At 45.4% G+C, this 26,359-nt stretch overlaps 1 protein-coding gene across 1 annotated transcript; it reads right to left on the reverse strand.

The window, feature by feature from the left end:
- Window positions 1–2,416: 2,416 nt before the first annotated feature.
- Window positions 2,417–21,464, reverse strand: LOC126263441 (homeobox protein orthopedia-like). Its single transcript, XM_049960534.1, has 3 exons — window positions 21,279–21,464; window positions 9,926–10,267; window positions 2,417–2,518 (listed from the first exon to the last, which is right to left on the reverse strand). The coding sequence occupies exons 1-3, from the start codon at window positions 21,462–21,464 to the stop codon at window positions 2,417–2,419; spliced, it is 630 nt and encodes a 209-aa protein (XP_049816491.1).
- Between the last annotated feature and the right edge of the window lie 4,895 nt (window positions 21,465–26,359).

Genomic DNA, 26,359 nt, shown 5'->3' on the forward strand with positions numbered 1-26,359 from the left:
CCGATTTGTAACAGTTTATTGTGTCATTGTCGTGCCAACTGCTGCTCAAATTGCTGCTGCAGATGCAATACGATGCACGAGAGGCATACGCCGAATGCTGTGGTTTTTCCTCTCGGTTGTGCCACACGGCGACTGTATATTCTCGTGATCATCGTTTCCAGCTGTGATGTATAGTGGCTACATTCCTATCAAGTCTTACTGCAGTGTCGCAGAATGAACAGCTTCTCGCAGCCCTACGGGCTCGTTCAAACATAGTGAGGTGCTGATAACGGTGTCTCTGTTGCCTGAAAGGCATTCTTGGCTAACATCGACTCATTACGTCCAGTCTCAAAGGTAACTAACACTCACGACCATTACAGAGTGCATTTAAAGTAAACCTGATCTGCATCCACATTATGGCCGCGCTAGTGCCACCCTTATGTGACTGGCGTGATATTTGAACAGATATCGACTTTCAGGTATAGAAACATGCCTATCAACTTTGTTTATCAGGATGAGATTTTCACTCCGCAGCGGAGTGTGCGCTGATATGAAACTTCCTGGCAGATTAAAACTGTGTGTCGGACCGAGACCCGAACTCGGAACCTTTGCCTTTCGCGGGCAAGTGCTCTACCAACTGAGCTACCCAAGCACGACTCACGCCCCGTCCTCACAGCTATACTTCTACCAGTACCTCGTCTGCTACATTCCAAACTTTACAGAAGCTCTCCTGCGAACCTTGCAGAACTAGCACTCCTGAAAGAAAGGATATTGCGGAGACATGGCTTAGCCACAGCCTGGGGGATGTTTCCAGAATGAAATTTTCACTCTGCAGCGGAGTGTGCGCTGAAGCGCTGAAGAGCTTGTGTGAAGTTTGGAAGGTAGGAGAGGAGGTACTGGCAGAAGTAAAGCTGTGAGGACGGAGCGTTAGTCGTGCTTGGGTAGCTCAGTTGCTAGAGCACTTGCCCGCGAAAGGGAAAGGTCACGAGTTCGAGTCTCGGTCGGGCACACAGTCTTAATCTGCCAGGAAGTTTCATATCAGCGCACACTCCGCTGCAGAGTAAAAATCTCATTCTGGAACCATCCAGGTATTTGCCTGAAGCGATTTAGGGAAATCACGGAGAACCCTGCTCTCTGTAAAAAAAAAAAAAAAAAAAAAAAAAAAACCTGAGTTAATGGACCTACAACGAACTGAAACGGGTGTCTTTCGACGTCCGCACAGAGCAGATGAAAGGAACAAAATGAGATTTCGCCGGCTCAGAGTGTTGGGTCAGAGGGTTAGCTGCCATCTGTAATAATAAAAAAAAAAAAACTGAGTTAATCGATCAACAACGAACTTAAACGGATGTCTTACGACGTCCGCCCCGAGCAGATGCAACGAACAAAAGCGAACAAAATGAGGTAGTGCTTGGGTAGCTCAGTTGGTAGAGCACTTGCCCGCGAAAGGCAAAGATCCTGAATTCGTGTCTCGGTCCGGCACACAGTTTAAGAAGGCTGCGTGATCTCTGTAATAGTAATAAAAAAAAACGAGTCAAGGAACCAACGATCAATTAGAACGGATGTCTTGTGACGTCCGCCCAGACCAAACGCAACGAACTATATCGAACGAAATGAAAGGTAGAGCACTTGCCCTCGAAGGCAAAGGTCCCGAGTTCGAGTCTCGGTCCTGCACACAGTTTTAATCTGCCAGGAAGTTTCAACTTTGGTTATGTCGCACAACTCCTTCTCGGGGTTGTGATTTTTTTTCTCCGTCGCCGTTTGTGGACTACCACTCGTACATTGCACAAGTCCTGTGTCGATAGCGCGTGTGCTGGTCGTTTCAGTGCGCCGGTGGCACGGCAATCTGACAAGCACGAAAGTGAGCGCGGGACACCGCTGCCGCGATCGCAATGTGAGTGCGCCTTTGAGGCCGCGTAACGGTGCGGCAGGCGTCCAGAGGACTCGTAGGCGGCGCCAGGATCGATCTGGCCGGCCGCGGGCGCAGGCGATCTGTAAAGTTTTAATTAAAAGGCGAGTTTTAATGAGGGCGGCGCTCTCGACACGGGCGATTTGCAGCGCGCTATCCGCAGCGCAGTGCCGCCGGCGGACGGTAGGCGCCCGGCCGCCCGCTGGCGGAGCGCGCGTCAGGGGCGAGCCGGCCGGAGCCGCGGCGGCGGCGCATGAATCAATAACGCGCGCCCAGGCCGCGCCGCGCAGCCCGGAGCGCGCCGAGGCGCCGCCTGTCGTGTCGCGTCGTGTCGCGCCCTGTTGTGTTGTGTTGTGTTGTGCTGTTTGCTGCCGTCGAGAGCGCCGTGCTCGCGGCCGCCCGTGACAGACAGCTTTTCATGTCGGCCGGCCCTTGCCCGCACTCCCGCCCGCGCAACTGTCGTTAGTCCTCGGCCGCAGGAAAGGCTGTTGACGTCACTGCCGCTGTACAAGCTTCTGGCAAATTAAATTTCTATCCGGACGTCCGCAGCGCGTGTCGGCCGGGCGCGCACAGTGCTGTCAGGTTCCCCATCGCCGTGCCGGCGCGGTTAGCGGCGGTGTCGGCGAGTACGGTCTGTGCAACATTGTTTCCTTTGCCAGAGAGAATAAACATACGTATTTCACTTTCTTAGAAAAAAAGTTAAGTTATATGGAATTACAAAGCAGGGGGTTCGATTTATTCTTGACAAACAGAATGCCAAAAGTTGTTTCAAATACACTACTGGCCATTAAAATTGCTACACCACGAAGATGATGTGCTACAGACGAGAAATTTAACCGACAGGAAGAAGATGCTGTGATATGCAAATGATTAGATTTTCAGAGCATTCACACAAGGTTGGCGCCGGTGGCGACACCTACAACGTGCTGACTGAGTAAAGTTTCTGTTGTGCAAATAGTTCCGCGTAGTCAGCGCGTACACAACTTTCCCACTAGAGTGCGCCCCGCTAAGCACAACAGCGCGTCTCCGCACTACGAGATGGCGCTGCCTTAGAGACGGAACAAATTCTGCTTCCGCCGATCCGCGTATTAATATGTAACGCAGCCAATGAGATTGTTGCTAACGTAGAACTTTTCTCCTCGCGGATCACACTCGCGCAGTGATACCTGAACGCGCGAGGTATTATAACGAGTGTACATACCTCCGATCAGTCAGTCTGCATTAGTCTGCATTAGTCTGCATTTGTCTGTAGTCAAGTTTCAGTCTGCACCTAAGAAAATTATCATATTCCTGTACATGAAGAGAAATGTATAGACATTTTGTCAAGTATCAGAGATATGTGAGAATAAGATTTACGTACCACGACCAAAGGAACTTCAGATTTTCAATTGTAAATAGCATCCAGAATCAAGTTACGTAATGTTTATGGTTGTTATTATTTTAATAAATGTGTGTGAAAATTAATCAAGTTCTGTTTAAAGTTGGTCACCGTCAATCTGCTACTCTAAGCGTGCAAGTAGCATTTCTATCGTCTGACCTAACGGCAGAAGATAAACACACCACGATAAGATCACGAGACATATTGCTGACACTCGCCTACTTCGTTAGAGCGACAAGTCAAATAATCTGATGGTGTGTGTACCGAAGGTCTTACAGTACGCACACCACAGTTTCCAACCACTTTTTCATACACAAACAGCACCCTAGTGAAACGTTGTTGTGATGCCTCGTGTAAGGAGCAGAAATGCGTACCATCACGTTTCCGACTTTGATAAAGGTCGGATTGTAGTCTATCGCGATTGCGGTTTATCGTATCGCGACATTGCTATTCGCGTTGGTCGAGATCCAAAGACTGTTAGCAGAATATGGAATGGGTGGGTTCAGGAGGGTAATACGGAACGCCGTGCTGGATCCCAATGGTCACGTATTACTAGCAGTCGAGATGACAGGCATCTTATCCGCATGGCTGCAACGGATCGAGCAGCCACGTCTCGACCCCTGAGTCAACAGACGGGGACGTTTGCAAGACAACAACCATCAGCACGAACAGTTCGACGACGTTCGCAGCACCACGGACTATCAGCTCGGAGACTATGGCTGCGGTTACCCTTGACGCTGCATCACAGACAGGACCGCCTGCGATGGTATACTCAACGACGAACCTGGGTGCACGAATGGCAAAACATTTTTTTTCGGATGAATCCAGGTTCTGTTTATAGCATCGCGACATCGCGGTGAACGCACATTGGAAGCGTGTATTCGTCATCGCCATACTGACGTATCGCCCGGCGTGACGGTATGGGGTGCCATTGGTTACACGTCTCGTTCACCTATTGTTCGCATTGACGGCACTTTGAACAGTGGACGTTACATTTCAGATGTGTTAAGACCCGTGGCTCTACCCTTCATTCGATCCCTGCGAAACCCTACATTTCAGCAGTATAATACACGACCGCACGTTGCAGGTCCTGTACGGGCCTCTCGGGATACTGAAAATGTTCGACTGCTGCCCTGGCCAGCACATTCTCCAGATCTCTCACCAATTGAAAACGTCTGGTTAATGGTAGCCGAGCAACTGGCTCGTCACAATACGCCAGTCACTACTCTTGATGAACTGTGGTATCGTGTTGAAGCTGCATGGGCAGCTGTAACTGTACACGCCATCCAAGCTCTGTTTGACTCAATGCCCAGGCGTATCAAGGCCTTTCTTACGGCCAGAGGTGGTTGTTCTGGGTACTGATTTCTCAGGATCTACGCACCCAAACTACGTGAAAATGTAATCACATATCAGTTCTAGTTTAATATATTTGTCCAATTAATACCCGTTTATCATTTCCATTTCTTCTTGGTGTAGAGATTTTAATGGGCAGTAGTGTAATTCAGACAATGTTGGAAGGAGAGCAAATTTCAGCGATTGGGGAGAACTAAAGAATGGTGTCGCACATAGTTCCATATTGGACCCACACCCATTTCTGATACATGTGATTGACTTTCCATTTAGCATTTAGCAAGAGGCTTTGGCACTTTTTACAAACTAGACTAGTGTTGTATTAAATCACATGAGAGAGAAAACAACAGAAGAAATCATTAATGACGTTTCTCACAGAACTGTTGATTAGTTTACTCGTCTTGAGTACTAAGGGGGCGATCTGTAATAATTACTTGAGAGAATTTGAACTTCTTAGCCAAGATCGCTTTTAAACAACCTTCATTGTTGATTACTGGTGTCGGTGCCGACGGCCGTGCCACGTTTGTAACACTGGTTCCCGCACGATCCCCGAAGTTAAAGAACGTTGAGTCTCCCTAATACATTGATGCGTGGCCGTCCGGGGGAAAACGGGTGCAGTCTGTTTTAAGGACACCCAAATCGTCGAAGTGGCACGCAATTGAAAAACTTGCACCAGGCCTTAGTGTCACATGAGATTTATTTATTATTTTTACTATTTTCTGTAAGTACAGTGTGATGTCCTTAGGTTAGTTAGTTTTAAGTAGTTCTAAGTTTTAGGGGACTGATGACCATAGATGTTAAGTCCCATAGTGCTCAGAGCCATTTGAACCATTTTTGTAAGTACAGTAATAACATCAGAAAACAAAGTGGAAGCAGATATAACAAATCGAATTAAGACTGCCGACAGCTCATATATAGCACTATATACCATGCTCAAAAGTAAGAACCTAAGTAGGAATCTAAAGCTGACACTGTACAAAACAGTGATCGAACCAGTTCTTATGTATGGCAGCGAGGCGTGAGTACTGACGGAGGCTTTGGAGAAGAAACTAAATATATGGGAAAGGAAAGTGCTGAGGAAGATTTTCGGTCCTGTAAAAGAAGGTGAGATACGGAGAATTAGGACTAATCAAGAAATAAGGGTTCTATACAAAGAACCTGATTTCGTAACCTTAATCAAAATGGGAAGGGTAAGATGGTTAGGACATGTTCAGTGTTTGGTAAAAGAAAGGCTACCGAAGAAGATTGTGTTTGGAAGATGTGGAAGCCGACCTGAGAGCAGTGGGAGTGAGCAGGTGGGGCAGGCGTGCTGAAGACCGAGATGACTGGAAATATGTGACTGAGGAGGCGAAGTGCCTCAGAGGACCGTAGTGTCATGGAGTCAGTCAGTGAGTCATAGTTACCATCTTCAGATCCCGGTAAAAGGTATTACACGTCTCCTATACCATCCGTACAAGTACGCTTTCTAAAACACTGCCAGGTATCTGAAGGACGAGATAAGCGATGCACCGGCAAGTCAATACACAGAGTAATTCGCCAAATGCCGGGCCCTTGTTGCAGTGAAGTGCAGAGTAGTGTGTGGTGTGGGAAAGGAGCCTTTGCCAATACTCTGTATGTCGTGGTTTTAACTTTGACTTGTCGATGCACCGTTCACCTCGTCCTTCACATACCAGGTAATGTTTTAGAAAAAGTCCTTGTACAGGTGGTATAAGAGACATGTAGTAACCTTTTATCAAGATCTGAAGGTGGTAACCAACGATCAACATTGTTTTCAATCGATATTGGCTAAGAAGCTCATCTTCTCTCAAGTAATTGTTAAGCTGTTCTCCGAAAAAGAACTCTACCTAAATATTAAGAAAACGCACTATTTTCAGTACTTGTGCAACAAACACGCCATACCAACAACTGATGAAGTACTTGAACAGAATTCAGTAAATTGCGTAGAATGTTCCAAATTTTTGGATACACATATTGATGAAATCTTGAACTGGTAGAATCATATTACTGAGTTGCTCAAACAATTAAGGTCAGCTACTTTCGATCCTCGTATAATTGCTAGTCTTGGAAACAATGGAATCCAGGTCCTAACATATTTTACTCATTTACACTCGATCAAGTTTTGTGAAATATTTTTCTGGAGTAACACGTCATTAACAAAGGAAGTATTAATTGTGAGTTGCGAAATTCGTCATCAATAATCCATCACAATTTAAGAAGATTAGTAATGTCCATACCTACAACACAAGAACAAAAAAGGTAATGTTTATTACCCATTATTGAAGCTGGCAGTGGCTCAGAAAGAAGTTCAGTAAGTATCAACAAACCTTTTTGAGCGCTTTAACAATAACATGAGATCTCTGACACATAGCAAAGCAAGTTTTAAATCTAACCTAAAATAATTTCGATACGATACAATATTACACTGCAAGGTTTCTTCGGACATGCATGCGTGTCAGAAGGAACCTTGCATCGTAAATTGGAATAACACAGGCACTGCAGTACCGTATTTATCAGCCAACACCGGGCAAGCGACTTTCCACTAAAATGTCACCCCTTACGGGAATATACATAACAGATGTACGAGTACAGTTTGTAGAAACATGGTTGACCATATGAAAGTTTAGGTCTGGTCGTGAATCGTGCTCTGCTAGCCAAGTGGTAAGGCGACCACTCGCGATAAGCCGGAAATCTGGGTTAGAATCCCACTGCAGCACAAACTTTCATTGTCGTCATTCCATTATACAGTCGATGGTCGTCCATATTCGCAACTGTGAATTCATTTAATGTATAAAATAATTTGTTCTGGGAAAATCCTGTTTCAGAGACGAATTTTTATTTAAAATGTCGTAGACTGTTTTCAAGTATCTTGGCATGAGAAGGCCTGAAAAATATATTACTTATCACGTATACAAATCCTGTAAACTGACTTGCTCCACATCAGCTCAATAAAAAAATCGTTCAAAAGATCTATGGAACGTGTAAGTATGTAACCAACTAACTAACCACTATAGTATCCGGAACTTAAATATTGTCGGGAACAGAGGCAAAAGAAAGATAAAACGTTGAAGAGTCACTTTAAATGACCGACTAAATATCCTCACAACAGGACCGTATTTACAGAAGACGGTCCCCTAGGCCAGAGTCATTTGGCGTCTCTCATCCTCCGTAATACTCGCTTTTTTTTGCACTCTTGGCCACATTTTTTTTGCAGGCTGTCTCCTCTGTGTCTTTTTTCGAAATGTTGCAACTTCCGTGCTACCTTCATAGGCCCCGGTGTCGACTGCCTCTTCACCATCAATATGAAAAATTTCACACTGCTAACTCTACCACCACTGTCGGCACATATTTGGCCGCCGTCAACGCTTTCATTAAATGGTATTAAAGTTTCACCTTGATCTATTAATACAGGAAGTAAATTTCCTGAATCAGTCCGTGATAGTTGTGGCTATTTTGTAAATCAAACCGTTTAGGTCACTTAATATATTCCTCCATTTATAACGTCGTTTCGACTACTGCCAGCATCAGATCAAAACTTATAACTTTTGAAACAATTTTCAATGTCAGTATCATAAAAACTACGTCAAAGCGGAGCGTCAGTTGTCAACTGCCGCAGTTGACGCTTGCTTAGGAAAACGATTTATTAATACTGACACTGAACGTTGTTTCACAAGCTCTGAGTTCTGATCTGATGATGGCAGAAGTCGAAAAGTTATAAATGAAGACATGCTCCAAACGGCCTAAAAGTCGTTATTCATAAAAAGTTCACCTTTCTTGTTAACATTACCATGACCGACCGGGAGTTTCCATTTCACATTTTTACTCTTAAAATAATATCAGCCAAATCTTCAAGCTTCTTTCGTTCAATGGTTCGTTTTCCATTCTGAGCAACACTTAAGCTTCCTCACACCGCTCATCATGTTGGATACTCTAGTTTTTTTTAAAAATAATGATAGCTAACACTCGGAATGGTGACAACTGACAACGAACAGAATGTCAACGTTTACACAATAACAAAGGGATGGATTTGGAAGAGAGCAATATTTTAGGTTTGCCATTACCCGCGCAACCAATATGGCGAGCTCGAAATGTGTTCGAAAATTCTACAGCAAACGGACGTCAGCGATGTACAGTTTTTGTTCTGGGACGTGCGACGAACACCTGCACACATGTGCGCTGCATATGTCGAGCAAATCATCGACTTCACTGTGTATATATGCAAACAAATTCATCTGCAGGTTGTTACAAAAGTATTCCATACCGTGAGAGGCAGTGGTATGGACCAAAACAAGACTAAAATGTCCAGTAAACATGCATACTTTATGAGCTATGAGAACGTTTTCATTTTCGCTACTATGACACACGCCCCTTGTAGTGAAAAAATGCTCATAGTTTGAGCCCATCTTTACTGGACACTTTTTATTGATTTGGTCAATACTACCACCTCTTAAAATACCGAATACTGTTCTTGACACCCAGTAGTCGATCATATTGTGCCAGAACGTCAATAATAATTCCCGCCCTCAGTTCTGACTAAGGCTTCCGTGTGGTGTCTCTTGGCTGTAAATCAAACGCTCAAACTGGAAATCCTCTTCCAAATATCCCCATCCCTTTGCTATACAAGCAGTTGTTCTGGCATTTGACTGAAAAATCCCTGATCTTCAGTGGATCATTGCTCCAACAGCCGTTGGATAAAAATAGTTATTAAAGAAAAAACAGCGACTAGTGTAAATTATTGCCATACTGTACCACCGTCCGATGTTGCATTAAGTGGTTATAATTAAATTGCAGCTACTCACGGAGGTCCAGTGTAGGCTGTAGCTATCGTATGGAGGCGAAACTTGGTAGATATTCTAATGCGTTAATGCGGAACCGATTTACATTGGAAAAAAAAATGGGTACCAGTAGTAAATCTGACGCTGTACAGCATCTCATCGACGTCTCCGGCGTACTTACTGAACAAGCGATGGTTAATAACAAAATCAACATTACACCTTTCCCACTTGTTTGACCTTTTCTGTATACTTTTCGTTCGTAATACATTACGTATGGAAATCTTTCTATACGTCTTTCTTGCATTCACACCGCCGGATTGGCACCTGGTGGCGAAAATTGGAACTAATTTTTTCAAGCATAAATCGGTTCTGCATTAACGCATTAGACTATCTATCAAGTTTAGCTGTCATACGATAAACACAACCCACACTGGACCTCTGTGAGTAGATGCGCTTTAATTAAAACCACCCCGTAGATGTGTGAGAAAACTGTGTACCCTAGTTGAAAACGAATTGATTAGTCGTGGAGCTGGACAGTACCTGCACCCTGGACTCGGTGAGCCCGATGCGCATGGCGATCTCCTCGCGCATGAAGATGTCGGGGTAGTGAGTCTTGGAGAAGCAGCGCTCGAGCTCGTTGAGCTGCGCCGGCGTGAAGCGCGTGCGGTGGCGCTTCTGTTTGGCGGGCTTCTCGCCGTCGGAGGCGGTGGGCGCGCCACTGCCCGGGGGCGGCGCCTGCCCGGGCTGCGACAGGCCCGGGGGCGGCGGGGGTGGCGGCTGTGGAGGCTGCGGGGGCGGCAGGTCGCACAGCGGTCCCAGCCGCGGGTCGCCGCCGCCGCCGCCTCCCTCCTTGAGGTCGTGCTGCGGCTGGTGCTGCGGCGGCTGGTGGGGCGGTTGGTGTTGCGGGGGCGGCTGCTGGTGCCGCTTCACGTCATCGCACACCTCCTTCGGACCTGGCGTGCACAAAGGGTCACGTCACACGTCTGGTAGGTCTTGACAAGTTTACACTTCTGGCCATTAAAACTGCAGTGCCACAAAGGCAACATGCAATAAACTTCAGACTGGCACGAAATTTACAACTTGCTGGGATATGCAAATGATTAACATCTCAACACAACCATACAAAGTAGATAAAAGTGACGCTATGTACGCTGCGTAACACAATTATAGAGTCACTTTTCCGAAGCCCGATAGTTGGCTCCCGTTGCGACGCAGAAATTGGAAATTTGGCTCGAAGGTGCGTACAACCCTCCTCTACAATGGCGGAAAGTCGTGACGCCCTGCGACGTCACCCTTTGGCTCGGCTGCACTTCAGACAGCAAGGTCTGAATCCCAACATTGTACTGTTTATTTCCTTTCTTTCCTTCCCCGGGGACCATCTGACTTGGCGATGCCCTCATCACACAACTCGCCATTGTAGTGATACAGGCTGCAGGGTGATGCAGCTGCTCCTACCAATAGCTTTTATGCGGCCCGCGGCGCCTTCAAAACCCACACACAAAATTTTCATATTCTCTCGTCCGCTATGTGCAGGCTGTTGGTCTTGCAGAAAAAAATGAAGAGGACTTTCTTTTGTAGGAAATTTAGTAGGACAAGTTATAGTTGGAGGCCATGGTTTATGAAACGCGTTTGAAGGTCACTTCTGTACATTTTTCTTGAATAATTGGAAAACTATGGCCTCTAATGTATCCCACTACAAAATTTAATTATTTAAGTTTCTTACAAAAGGTTTTGTTTTTTTTCTGTGGAACTAGAGGTTTGTGTGTGGCGAGCGAGATAATATGAGGATGGTGGTGTTTGAGGGCATTGCGGATTGCATCAAACTCAGCAGCAGAGGTAGCCGAATCACCCATTACATTGTTCGTATGTTGACACTCTTCTTGGTACTGATGGCGATACGAAAGAGCGTAAACACATATGAATAAAGCTAAAAGGATGAAACAACTTACTTGACCATAGTTAGAAAAAAAATCAACAGCTCTTTTCTGGTCTGTATGCCGCAGATGCAACAAAGAAAAAAAACCAGAAATGAAACACTTTGTAGTTTTATATTAAATAGTTCCATATCGTGGAGGCACGAAGAAACTCCATATCGTGGAGGCACGAAAAATCCCTTGAGGTCAACATAACGTGCTGCATTCACAGTTCGGTGCTTACACTTAACCTAATCTGTGGATCAGTTTGACTCTTACCCATTTAGCCATAGAAGAGCAGCACGTTCGTTACAGGTTTAATATGAGACTGGCATAGAAGAGATAACCGATAAAGGTACTCAAAGTACCCTCCACCACACACCGTCAGGTGGCTTTCGGAGTATGGATGTAGATGTAGAAGGTATCGACACATGCGAAATGAAGGCCACAGCTCGGAGGGTCATGTCAGGTGCAAGGTGGGTCCGTGATGTAACTTTAGCACCAAATTTCAACACAATCCTGCCCAACACCACCGCAGCCGTGTCGCACTATCGAAAGGTCGTCACATCTCCTCTTACCCAGATTTAACCCCTCCTCTTGACTCCTCTGTGATGGAGGTCGCGAAGCGCAACGCCCAGAGTTGAAATCAGGTCTTATGGGTGGCTGAGGAAAATATTTATGACAGATCACCGCCAAGAATCGACACGAAAAGACCTCAGGGTTTGGCAACAAGGGTGTCAATGAAACCACCCCTCCCATTGGGGCTTTGAGTCCATTACATATAGCGATCTAAAACGACAGTACGAAATGAGATGAGCAACAATACGACGTTTATGACAACCTTTGACACTGCTACATCCCCTGGGCGATTCAACCCCTCTCTACGGACATCGAGGGGCTTCGAGCCCATTAAACGTGACCTGACCTCTTTGGAGCGACGCGCTACCGCAGTGTTGGCTCTGGTACACAACGTGAAACTACTAGGTACCATTCATAGCTATTCGACGAAATTTTAACGTGATCTGAACCTTTCTATATGCATTTTCAGCCCTCCTATTGCGTGATCATGGGGGATATGATATTGGCACATGCGTAAATAAAACGGTCAATGGCCTCTTTACGACCACCAAGGTCGGCAACACCTTCGGTGCCACCCTCTTGTTTTTGTTGGTCGCTTTAAAATAAAAGTATTCTTGTACTGATTCCTAGTCTCTGGCGTAACAGGCATCCCCTTACATTTGGCACGCAGCCAGCAGACATTAGTTCCTCGACGTAGCGCCACTCATCTGAGTGCGTCGAAATGGCTACCTGTACACCGGCGCCTAGGAATCAGTGAATGGGTCTCTGTACAGCAGCATTTTTAAAGTGCCCAATTAATGTTCGCGTGTGGCACAGACTGCGTCACCGAACTAAAGGATCTTAAAAAAAACCTTTGCCTTTTTATTCACGCACGTGTCAATAACAATATCGTCCTGCCTCCTTCCCCCCCTCCCCCCCCCCCCCCCTTGATCACGACACAGGAGGACTCGAAACAGGAAAGCTGAAAAAGCATATAAGCACCCTTTTCTGCTTCAGATCACGTATAAATTTGCGCAATGTAGATTCTTTATATAAGAAAAGATTATGCACTGAGTATGTAACTCATAAACCGTCTTTGAAAGGTTGTTGTTGTTTAGAGGATCGTGTTGTGCCTAGCCCTAAGATGGGAAAACATGTACCATCACATGTCCAGATTCTACAGTTGTAGGATTGTGCCCCTTGAACCTATGAATTATTGTTCCGCAAGGTTGTTGCTCGCGTGGGTCGGTATCCCATGACTGTACGTAGGCTTGCCAGCATTCGTTCTTCCCGCGAACAATTCGCGACTGGAACAGGAGCTGGGGGAGTGACACTGGTACACAAAGTACCCTCCGCCACGCACCGTAATGTGGTTTGCGGAGTATAAATATAGCTGTAGATCCCGACACTACGAAGTCCTCAAACTGCCGTCGACATCCTTATATGATACCCACCCAGAACATGACTGACCCGCTTCCATGCTGAACCTGCGGGTCTGCATGCCTGAGATGTGCGTTGGTACCTGGTCACCTCCATTCACTTCTTTTGTTGTCATCAGGCGTCAGACCAATCCTGCGCTAGTCAGACCAATCCTGCACTAGTGGGTGAGCAGGACTCGAAGGCTATGACTGAAGTTCCACTGCAGGGATTCACTTGCCTATCGTCGTCGTGCTTCCGCGGAGGTAGGATGTTTGTATTGTTGTTCATTATGGACGCCTACGGTCCAAACTGATCGTGTGCAGAAGATTTCTTACTGGCGGTGTCGACAAACTCTGTTGCCTCCAAAAACATGGTGTGCAGTTCTGCTGTTTCCATCTCGGGTTATCTACGAGCCATGATTTGTAGACTGTGGTGATAATCTGGTGTTGCTGAGCGCGGACAATTGCTGTGAGGATGAGCTCCAGTTTTCTGTATCACGATAGCTGTTTAAACGTTCGAATGACGCTGTCTTGAATACTATTTCAGCGGACAGCTTCCTGTCCAGTTAAAATTTCTTCCCGCAAAGTGAAAACGTGAGCACGGTTCGTTCTTGACAGAGTGAAAGGTGTACGTGGTTGACATTGTCCAGTTCACGATTGAAGACACGGCCACTTTACTGAGCTGCGCTGACTATAGAGATTTTCTTTAACATCCATTATAATTTGCATGCACAAGGTATTGACATAAAGGTTTACAGTAAAAAAAGTAGAAGCTTTTCAACTAACAAAGGCGGTACAAAACGTTTTGCACAGGAGGAATGTTTAGAGATTATTGCGGCGTCATCAGGCACAAAGTTCATGGAGAAGATTGTAAGTGTGATCTAAGTCTGTATGTATGATGAATTGGTAATTGCTATGTCGTTGAAGGTTCACTGCAACAAAAATGAACAGAAAGAGGTAGCACGCACCAGTAATGGCTATGTGACATGAGTTATTCCTACTGCCTTGTAGAACTTGTTCCCATACCTTTAAAGGAATAACAATTGCTATGTCGTTGAAGGTTCACTGCAACAAAAATGAACAGAAAGAGGTAGCACGCACTAGTAATGGCTATGCGACATTAGTGATTCCTACTGCCTTGTAGAACTTGTTCCCATACCTTTAAAGGAATAACAAAGATAAGTTGCTACTATAGGGAGCTACCGTTTCACGTGCTTCGCACCATTGGCAATATAACTTCGTGTTGATTATAAACGTGTACAAGATCCACAACAAGCGTTCTTGTCACGCTAGCTAATCACACTTGTTCAGCTACCATCACACTTGTTCCTACTTGAAACGAATCCACCACACTCAAGCCGATACTCGTTACTCGCTAAACCATTTCTGTCATAACTGCCCTGTTTATTTACTTTAATTTACCGTTGAGTTAATTGTGATTTTTTGTACTATTCGCTTCAAATCTATTACCTTTTCCGTTCGCCGTCTTAATTTAATTTGTAGTTTTATACGATACTTAGTTTGTCTCTGACTTCTATAAAGTGAATGCCCATTCCATATTTCTTTACTTTCATGAATCCACAGCGACGTCTAAATTTTGTGAAAAGATAGGAAGATCACTGCGTCGTTCGTTATTTGATGGACTTCCAGTGGCAGTGGAGTTACCAAATAAGCGCATCGAGACTAAAAAGTAAAAGCCACCTTTTCCGGCTGCCGTTTGCGAACGGCCTTTATTGAAACGATTTTACGGTTACGTCACCTTTCAGGGCCGCGCCCCGACTGTCGTATTGTTTGAGCCGTCAGCTAATGGCTGACAGGCGGCGCTTCGCCGCGGATGTCTGTTTACTCTCCGGGCTACCCCAGCGCGCCTGACGGCTATTATTCCGGCCTTTTCCGCTCATTAATTTCCTGCCGGTCAGAGGTGGGTGCTGAGTGCTCCGTAAAAACATACGACCGGCGTGGGGGCGGGTTCACAAAGCGGGAATCTGGCCCCGGCAGCTGCAGAGGTGGACGCGGTGCGTGACCAGCGCCGAGGTCACGTGACGCCGACACCGTCACGACGCTGCGGGAGTCTCTTTTGTCCCCAAGGCTGAATGAGGCGCCGGGGTGAGCGGTGGGCAACCACAACTTTCGCGACCCGCGGGATATCCTCAATGCTTGTAATCGTCTGAGCTGTGACCAACAAAAGCACTGAAGAAGGCGGGTTACTCGTCATTCTGGAGAGTACGCTCTTGAGGGTGCTATGAATACGCATGCGGAAGTACCAACGAACCTTACTTGGTTTCCAACTCACAGTGTGCTCTCTTATAATTACAAGACACGTACTCTGTCTTACCAAAATTATCCGAACACGCATACGAGGTGCGACAATAAAGTAATGAGACGGATGTGAAAAAAATGTTGCTTAACGTTTTAGTCAAGTTTAGTGTTGTCTCCTTCAAAGTAGTTCACTTATGATTGCACACACTTTTTCCAGCGCTTCTTCCATTGATGGTAACATTTCTGGAACTCATCTTCTGTAATATCCTCCAAGACCCTCGTCACAGCTTTTGGGACATCGCACGGAGCGATATCTGGTGAATAAGGTGGCTGTGGTAGTACTGAAACTTGTTTTGAGGTTAAAAATTGCTTTACTGACAGAGCAATATGGGATGGCGCATTATCGTGATGCAGAATTCAATTGTCAGCAATGTTGACACGGAGACGAAGAACTTTTTTACGGAATCTTTCTAAAACTTCTTTGTAGTAGTATTGGTTAACTGTTTGATCAGGAGGCACCCACTCTTTATGAACAATTCCCTTGGAATCAAAGAAGCACACAAGCATGCATTTCACTTTTGACTTTGACATGCGAGCTTTTTGTGGTCTGGGTGATCCCTTTGAGCACCATTGCGAACTTTGGCGTTTTGTCTCTGGATCGTACAGAAAAAATCAACTTTCATCACCAGTGATAACACGGCTCAACAATTCAGGATTGGTTTCCGTTTGCTCTAAGAGATCGGCTGCAATATGTTTACGTGTTTCTCGCTGTTGTTGTGTGAGATTTTTGGGGACCATTTTTGCACAGATCTTCAGTTATTATTAGACGAACCGTTTCTCGATTGATGTTCAGTTCTTCTGCAATCATTTTCACGGATAATCTTCGATCAGATCGTACGAGTTCACGCACCCTGGCCAAGTTGGCATCCGTCCGTAAGGTTGATGGTCGTCCACTGCGGTCTTCATCTTCAACATTCGTTCTGCCTGCACTAAACATTTTATGCCAACGAAAAACTTGAGCCCTTGACATAACCTCCCTTCCAAAAGCCTTCTGAAGCTTACCGTAAGTTGTCGCGTTTTCACCCAATTTAACGCAAAACGAAACGGCATACCATCGCGCAATATTATGCGGTTCCATTTCCGTGACGTGAGACACAAACACGTATTAACCTATTACAGCACAACTCACGACTGAGCAGTTGCATCAATACGCCGCTTGGACTAGAAGCAGTTTATAGACCAAGGTCAAAGATATTGTGCCTACGCAAGTCTGCAGGGTTGTCACATCTTGCAAAGAAAATCAGTCTCATTACTTTATTGTCGCACCTCGTATGTAATGCAGATATGACCACTAGATATCACGAGAGGCAGATCCGCCAGTACAAAAGGAAGCGGGAAGTATTGTGTTGTCAGTAGAGAAGCAGTAAAAGCAGTGTGAGACTTTCAGCAGCGCACTAGTCATTGGATGCCACCCGAGTAACAAGGCCATCATGGACCTTTCAACCTACCTAAAGCAGCCGAGTCAACTACTGATGATTCCCTCGTGAAGTGGAAATGCGAAGGAATAACCATAGCTAAGCCAAGGCCACGCAGACCTCTTGTACTGACGGTCGGTGACCTTGAAATCACCGGAACGAACAATTCATGAATTCCAAAGTGCTATCAGCAGCCCTTCTGGCACAATGAGTGCAATTAGGGGTTTAAAAAGAATGGGGTACAAAGGCCTAGCAACATCACGTAAGATGCACACTTTTGTAGTGAGTGCTGAGAGACAGTTGAGGTGGTGTACACATGTAAGTCACTGAACAGTGGATGGCTGGAAACGAATGGTTTGGAGTGATCAATCACTATATACTCCGTGGCAATCCGACCGAAGGGTTTGGGTCTGCCGAATGCTTGGAGAAAATCACGTGCTCTCATGTGTTCCCTGACTGCGATTAACGAAACTAAGTGCAGACGATAATAATACATTTTACAGGATCGTGTAATGCGTACAGTAGACGCACAGTTCGGAGACTGCTTGTATCAGCATGACGATGCCCCGTGGCATAAAGCAGCACTTGTGAGGAAATCGTTTGTGAACAATAACATTCCGGAAATGGATTGGTCGCCCAGTGGCCTACGTGAACCCAGTGAACAGGTTTGGGTTGCTTTAGATGGTCGATGTCACTCCAGACCCCAACGTACAACATCGTTACCTTCTCTGGTTTCAGCTATTAAGGAATATTGGGCTGCCGTTCATCCACCAGTATTTAACCTCATTGAAAGTGTTCCCAGCAGAGTTCAAGACGTCATAAAGGCGAAGTGTGGACGGACACACAGCATATTAATGTTGTCTAATAGGTATCCGGATATTTTTGATCAGATTTTGTAGTTTAGGAATACGGGTAATAAACGTAGGCGAAATTTTGATTGGTAGGGTTACTTACCAGGAGATTCTCAACTTAATAAGTAGAAGGGGCAGAAACGAGGATTTGCATCTGTCCACATATGCGTATTCTCGTAATTTACTATGCTGCTACCTACACCACAGAATACCACACAGTGCTCGTTACAAGTAAAACGACCCATATCTCAACAGATATTGGTTTCTGGCACACATTTACAGGAACTTTTTTTCTTGCATTGAGCAATAATACCCCTTGCAGAAATATGTGGCGCCTTTTTTTAACAATCCTGTATTTTGAAATAAATTCAAAAGTGTCTTGAACTGTTATTATTCAGTCACCATTAGTACATACTTATAATAACGACATTACCCATGATAGTATTGGTTATGGATATGTGGTCATTGTTAGGGGCAAATATACCCTATGTATGTGATGTGTGCTACTAATTAAGTAGTTCGATTGTCGAAAATCAGTGAAACTGTCACAACAATCTACCAATGGAGAGGTTACAGAATGTACTAATGGGCCTATGATGCGCTTAATCCGCAATATGTGGAGGGCGTAGTTGATGCCGGAGGTGATTTTATGGTGTCTTGAGGGTGTTTCTCGTTTCATGACTTGGGATCTTTCATTAAGGCTATAGTGGAAATGAACCAGGATATATTTCTTGGTGTTATGATCAGACGAAACTACAATCGGCCGGCCATAACTATGGATGCTTTGATTGCTCTGGGAAATGGCTTATCAGAACTACAACAAATGAATTATTAGTTCACATTATTACATAAATGATAAAAAGATTTACTTAATTTGATTCAATCCGTTGCCATAGGATCGAGTGGGTGGAACAGTGGTTAGCATATTGGACTTTCATTCGACAGAACGACGGTTCAAATTCGCTTTTGGCCATACAGATTCAGATTTTTAGTGATTTCCCTCAATCGCTCCAGGCAAATGCTAGGATCGTTCCTTTGAAAGGGCACGGCCGTTTCCTTTCCACCCCTTGATACAATCCTAGCTTTCGCTCTGGCTCTAATGACCTCACTGTCGACTTCCTTTTTCTTTCCCACAGGAGTGCTTGATAATTTTCGTATGTTACTGACTGTTGAAGACTCACTTGATGGACTAATTAATAATTGGTTTTCTTAAAGTACAATGTTCAAAACTTACAAAAATACATTGTGAGAATGTCAGGTCACATACGAGGGTCACTACAAAAGAAATGCACACTATTTTTGTAAAAATACAGTTTTCATTCTGCATGTGTGAAAATTTTACAGTGTGTAGATACATCCTTCCCGCTTGTTTTCAAACTTAGTTCAACCTGTTCCCGTGAGTGGCACCATCACAGCATGTCTTCAAGATGGCTCCTACACTTGACGTTCGTCAGAAGCAACGTGCTGTCATAGAATTCCTGTGCTGTGAATACGAGACAGTGGGAAACATCCACAAGAGGTTGAAAAATGTGTATGGAGATGCTGCTGTCGATCGCATTACAGTTAGTCGGTGGGCAAGCAGGTTACGTGATGAAAGCGGGCACCGCAATATTGAGGATTGTCCTCGCAGCGGCAGGCCTCGTACTGGACACACTCCAGACAATGTGCAGAGATTTAACGAATTGGTGACTGCTGACAGACGCATCACAGTGAACGAATTGTCACACTACGTTGGAATAGGGGAAGGAAGTGTTTGCAGAATAATGAAAGTGTTGGCGTTAAAAAAGGTTTGTGCCAGGTGGGTTCCCAGGATGTTGACAGTGGCTCACATAGAAACAAGAAAAACGGTTTGCAGCGAACTTTTGGAACAGTGTGAGAATGGTGGAGATGAATTTCTTAGAAGAATTGTGGCAGGTGATGAAACATGGTTCCATCATTTTTCACCAGAGACGAAGAGGCAATCAATAGAGTGGCACCATGCAAATTCACGCAAGAAAAAAATTCAAAACCACACCTTCTGCTGGAAGAGTTACGGCTACGGTGTTTTTCGATTCCGAAGGACTCTTGCTTGTGGACATCATGCCAAGTGGAACCACCATAAATCCTGATGCATATGTGACACCACTGAAGAACCTTCAAGCTCGACTGAGTCGTGTTCGACCGCATCGGCAAAAGCAGGATGTTTTGCTGTTGCACGATAATGCACGACCACATGTCAGTCAAAAAACCATGGAAGCGATCACAAAACTCGGATGGACAACACTGAAACACCCGCCTTACAGTCCTGACCTGGCTCCATGTGGCTATAATCGCTTTGGGAAACTGAAAGACTCCCTTCGTGGAACAAGGTTTGAAGATGATGACTCCCTTGTGCGCGCTGCCAAACAGTGACTCCAACAGGTTGGTCCAGAATTTTACCGTGCGGGTTTACAGGCGCTGTTTCCAATATGGCGTAAGGCAGTTGAGAGGGATGGAAATTATGTGGAGAAATGAAAATATTGTTCCTAAAGGATGTATCTGTTGTTGTTGTTGTTGTGGTCTTCAGTCCTGAGACTGGTTTGATGCAGCTCTCCATGCTACTCTATCCTGTGCAAGCTTCTTCATCTCCCAGTACCTACTGCAGCCTACAGCCTTCTGAATCTGCCTAGTGTATACATCTCTTTGTCTCCCTCTGCGATTTTTACCCTCCACGCTGCCCTCCAATACTAAATTGGTGACGCCTCGATGACTCAGAACATGTCCTACCAACCGATCCCTCCTTCTAGTCAAGTTGCGCTACAAGCTCCTCTTCTCCCCAATTCTATTTAATACCTCCTCGTTAGTTATGTGATCTACCCATCTAATCTTCAGCATTCTTCTGTAGCACCACATTTCGAAAGCTTCTATTCTCTTCTTGTCCAAACTATTTATCGTCCACTTTTCACTTCCACACTCCATACAAATACTTTCAGAAACGACTTCCTGACACTTAAATCAATACTCGATGTTAACAAATTTCTCTTCTTCAGTAACGCTTTCCTTGCCATTGCCAGTCTACAGTTTATATCCTCTCTAGTTCGACCATCATCAGTTATTTTGATCTAATTCTCTCAGCATCACCCGATTTAATTCGACTACATTCCATGTATCTACACACTGTAAAACTTTCAAACATGTAGAATAAAAGATGGATTTAAAAAAATAGTGTGCATTTCTTTTGGAGTGACCCTCGTAATTCCCCTGTAGATCGTTATCTACTAGCCGAATAGGAAAAGAAATATTGGAAGACGTCGAAAAGGATGGGAACGATTTTGTGTGTGAGTACGGAACAGCCAGCAGCATAACCTGGAAAGGACGACGGTGACGATGATCGTCACAGATATCAACCCTCACAGTCTGCTCGCATTCCTCGCCAGGCTGTGGTAGCGCCACTCCGCCACTCGGCCAGTGGGCGCCCGGCGCCGTCCTTGGCCGCCGTTGTTCCCGGCGCGGCAGTAGCTGGTTGAGCTGCCTGCTGTGCTCTCGGCGCCCCGCCGCCGTTTGTTCGCTCTTCTCATTATCGTGTCTCCGACCGACATTCGGGCGCCCGGTCGCTTTTTCCCACCTCCAAAAGCGGACCCTGCCATTCCTCGCCCTCGCTTCGACCTCTCACAGCTATTTTAATACACCCACTCTTTGCCCGACCGGCGCTCCTCTAGCACCTTTTTCGAACATTCGCGACTGGTTTCTGCTAGGAGCTGATTACACGCTAACGGTAACAGCTAACTATGTGTTCGCTCTCGTAACAAAACCAAGAAGTACAGTCCATTCACAATCGACAGGGGATCACAAGTTGATTCCGTATTTCTAGATTTCCGGAAAGCTTTTGACACCGTTTCTCACAAGTGACTTCTAATCAAGCTGCGGGCCTATGGGGTATCGTCTCAGTTGTGCGACTGGATTCGTGATTTCGTGTCAGGAAGGTCGCAGTTCGTAGTAATAGACGGCAAATCATCGAGTAAAACTGATGTGATATCAGGTGTTCCCCAGGGAAGCGTCCTGGGACCTCTGCTGTTCCTGATCTATATAAATGACCTGGCTGACAATCGAGCAGTTCTCTTAGGTTGTTTGCAAATGATGCTTTAAATTACCGTCTAGTAAGGTCATCCGAAGACCAGTATCAGTTGCAAAGCGATTTAGAAAAGATTGCTGTGTGGTGTGGCAGGTGGCAGTTGACGCTAAATAACGAAAAGTGTGAGGTGATCCACATGAGTTCCAAAAGAAATCCGTTGGAATTCGATTACTCGACAAATAGTACAATTCTCAAGGCTGTCAATTCAACTAAGTACCTGGGTGTTAAAATTACGAACAACTTCAGTTGGAAAGACCACATAGGTAATATTGTGGGGAAGGCGAGCCAAAGGTTGCGTTTCATTGGCAGGGCACTTAGAAGATGCAACAAGTCCACTAAAGAGACAACTTACACTACACTCGTTCGTCCTCTGTTAGAATATTTCTGCGCGGTGTGGGATCCTTACCAGGTGGGATTGACGGACTAACTCGTTTTGTATTAACATGTAATAGGGGAGAGAGTGTGTCAGATATGATACGCGAGTTGGGATGGAAGTCATTAAAGCAAAGACGTTTTTCGTCGCGGCGAGATCTATTTACGAAATTTCAGTCACCAAATTTCTCTTCCGAATGCGAAAATATTTTGTTGAGCCCATCCTACATAGGTAGGAATGATCATAAAACTAAAATAAGAGAAATCAGAGCTCGAACAGAAAGGTTTAGGTGTTCGTTTTCCCGCGCGCTGTTCAGGAGTGGAATGGTAGAGCGATAGTATGATTGTGATTCGATGAACGCTCTGCCAAGCACTTAAATGTGAATTGCACAGTAATCATGTAGATGCAGATGAAGATGTGAAGTGTGATGCGATAATTCGTATTTTGCGTTTGGAGTGGAACGATTCGAACTCAATTCGTGGAAGTGTACGGCAACAATGAGACATCATACCGAACAGTGGTTAGGTGTCACGGTCGTTTCCAGTGTGGTAAAAAAAAAAAATCATGACGAAGAACGAGATAACAGACCGCCTGTCTCTAAAAAACTGAGAATCGCAAGAGAACGCCCTGGTACTCGAAGACCAGCGTTTGAGGTAACAAAAGTCATGGGATACCGATATGCACATATACAGACGACGGTAGTATCCCCTAAACAACGTATAAAACGACAGGGCATTAGAGGAGCTGTCTTTTGTATTCAGGTGGTTCATGTGAAAAGATTACCGACGTGATTATGGCCGCACGACGGGAACTTACAGACTTTGAACGCGGAAGGATAGTTGGAGCTACACGCATGGTACATTCCATTTCGGAAATCTTTAGAGAATACAGTATTCCGTTATCCTCACGTCAAGAGTGTGCCGAGACTACCAAATTTCAGGCATTAAGTCTCACCACGGACTATGCAGTCGCCGACGACCTTCACTTAGGCTGGTATTACTCTATCAAATTTCTTTATCAGAGATTTGATCAAAGAGGTGATCAAATATTCCGTCAAATATATTTGACAAAGATCTTTGATGTAGCGCTAGAAGGGGTATTACACTGTCATCATATGTTTAGTCAATGTTCAAGATGGCTGACAACAATAACTTGTTGTTAACTGCAGCAGTTGCATGTAACACAATTGCACTGTGTGCACATGCGAAAGAGAAGCGAGGGAAAAAAAGGAAACATACCTGGGTGAAGCCGTGGGTTTTACGACGACACGATAAAAGCATTCAACAAAACTTGTTACGTGAGCTTATAGTGGAGGACGTCAAGTCGTACATCAATTACTTGAGAATGGATGAGCATACATTTCTGTATGTGCTCAGTGAAGTGTATGCTCATATCACAAAGCACAATATTCACTTAAGAACTGCTACATCTGAGGAAGACAGGCTCACTGTAACACTCCGATTACTTGCTACAAGAAAGGGTTAGGTTAGGTTGGGTTAGGTCGGGTCAGGTCAGGTCTCCAATCTCCTTAATCTATTTTTTTATTCAGGGTGCCTCACGTTGTAAAGCGCCTCATCAGCTTCATACATCTCTATTAATTTTGTAGTTGTCGGCACACACCAATTGTATTTACCGGCAATGTTTATAAAAACACTACAGACGACAGAATGCTGCAGCGATGCTATCGCTCCATGTGGTAACATGTCACACTGCAAGGACAAGCGACTTCTTTGATCAAATCTACAGCGAGGCCCTAAATTTGATCAAATATTGGACGACATTTGACAAAGTTCCATATTACACCATGAAATATCTTTGACAAAGATTTTTGACAAAGATATTTGACAAAATTTGATAATGTAATACCGGCCTTAACGAAGAAGGGCAGCGGCGTTGCGTAGAGTTGTCAGTGCTAACAGACAAGCAACACTGCGGAAATAACTTCAGTAATTAATGTGGAACGCACGACTATCGAATGTCTGAGGCATTGCGGCGGTATGTATCGTTAACGGTATATGCCAGCAGACGACCGCCGAGCGTGCCTTTCCTAACATCACGACATCGCCTGCAGTTCCTCTCCTGGGCTATTAATCCTAGATGACTGGTAAACCGTGGCCTGGTCAGACGGGCCCAGATTTCGATTGGTAAGAGCTGACGGTACGGTGCGTTTGTGGCGCAGAGGCCACATAGCTATCAACCCACGTTGTCAACAGGGTGCTGTGCAGGCTGGTGTTGGCTCCATAATGATGTGGGCTGTGTTTACATCGAATGGAGTTGATCCTGCAGTCCAACTGAACCGATCATTGACTGTAAATGGTCATGTTCGGCTTCTTGCAGACCATTTGCAGCCACTCATGGAGTTCATGTTTCCAAACATGTCACCGGGCTACAACTGTTTGCCACTAGTTTGATGAACATTCTGGACAGTTCGAGCGAATGATCTGCCCACCCAGATTGCCCAACATGAATCCCATCGAACATTTAGGGGACATAATCGAGAGGCCAGTTCGTGCACAAAACCATGTACTGGTAACACCTTCGCAATTATGGACGGCTCAGTATTTCTGCAGGGGCTTCCAGCCACTTGTTGAGTGTATGGTACGTCGAGTTGCTGCACTACACCGGGCAAAAAGAGGCCCGACACGATATTTTGATGTATCCAATCAGTTTTGTCACCTCAGTGTAATCGAGGTGATAGTGGGAAAAGTTGGTTAGTTGGTTGAGTTGGAGGGCGGGACGAAACAGCAAGGTCATCGTCGGATTAGGTAAGGATGGGAAAGGAAGTCCTGGCATAGGTCATCTCCGTTGCCTTCTTGGACTTATCACACTGCCCGCCTAACCGAAGCAGCACCGAATAAGTTGCAGCTGTGTGAGGTCAATCCAGGTGACTACTTCAGCCGCCTAACCATTGTGTGCTAGTGGCGTGTTTGCCGTTAAGACCCCTAGACAAAGAAGGAAAGCACGTCGTTTTACCAACGCCGAAATCGTGATGCTGCGGTATCGTCCAAAGATCGTCGTGCCATACCAAAAGCGGCATCTCGCATCCAAGCCACAGAAGTTAGCGATGTCTCGTTGCAGTCCGCACCGACGAATGAGAGACGCTAGCCGAGCCACACCCCGCCACCAGCCCCACAACGCCACTGCACGGAGACCTCTGGGCAGCCGAGCACAAGAAGGCTCTGGCCCATTTCGTGACCTCCGATCAAGAAGACATCATCGACTAGTTAGGACACAAAGGTGACTCATGTCGTAGAATGTACTGTCGTTATGAACCTTGTGAACATTTTACCTCAAGAGAAGAGTTCTGTAAATGTGGGCATCGGTTGGTGTTTTAATATTCAAAGAAAATTGTAAATATTTGCCACATTTCTGTGGCAATGGAGTGTATAAAGTTAAGTAAATCTTATTAACATTCTTTCAATGCACTGAATTAATATTTCATATGTTATGGTTTCGATCAACCATCTCCCAGAGCAATCAAATAACCCACAGATACGTAGTTTCCCCAGGTCATAACAATTGCTAACAGCTTTTTTTTTAGACAGTCGTGGAACGGTGCTATGCCTGTAAGGCACAAAGCTTCACAGGAGCACACTACCGAAACCTTCTGACGAAGTTGAGGGACACTGTCTAGACGAAACGTCTCAAGAAGTCGTCCAAGGGGGTGTTCTTGTTCCACGACATCACCCCAGTTCATTCTGCACAGCTCAGTCACACATGTTGCTTCTTTGGGCCCCAAACTGTACCTCACCTCTGTGTTCTCTTGGCCTGGTGTTACCGGTTTCGTAGCGTCGTTTAATAACAGATGTTCTGTGCACTCCTTTGCTTCCCTGGCGTGCTACCCCACCATTACTCAATATACTAGTGCAATGGGCCATGTTACGAGATGAAGGCAGAGCTCACCATCTGCAGCATCGCTGACAGAACCGACTGCGGACCTTTGGTGCAGAGCCGGGTGGAGGGTCTGAATCAGAGGCTCAGACGGTTTTGCGACCGTGTTGGCTGCAGATTCCTTGACTTGCGCCATAGGGTGGTGG

Source organism: Schistocerca nitens, chromosome 6 (genome assembly GCF_023898315.1).
Source record: "Schistocerca nitens isolate TAMUIC-IGC-003100 chromosome 6, iqSchNite1.1, whole genome shotgun sequence".
NCBI classification, from domain to species: Eukaryota; Metazoa; Arthropoda; class Insecta; order Orthoptera; family Acrididae; genus Schistocerca; species Schistocerca nitens.

Coding starts and splice junctions, on each gene's coding strand:
- LOC126263441 (XM_049960534.1), bottom strand. CDS start 21,464: ATGGCAGGGTCCGCTTTTGGAGGTGGGAAAAAGCGACCGGGCGCCCGA. Junction 10,268..21,278: donor GCCGGGCGCCCACTGGCCGA/GTGGCGGAGTGG, acceptor CCGCCCCACCAG/CCGCCGCAGCACCAGCCGCA. Junction 2,519..9,925: donor TCACCGAGTCCAGGGTGCAG/GTACTGTCCAGC, acceptor AATGTTGCACAG/ACCGTACTCGCCGACACCGC.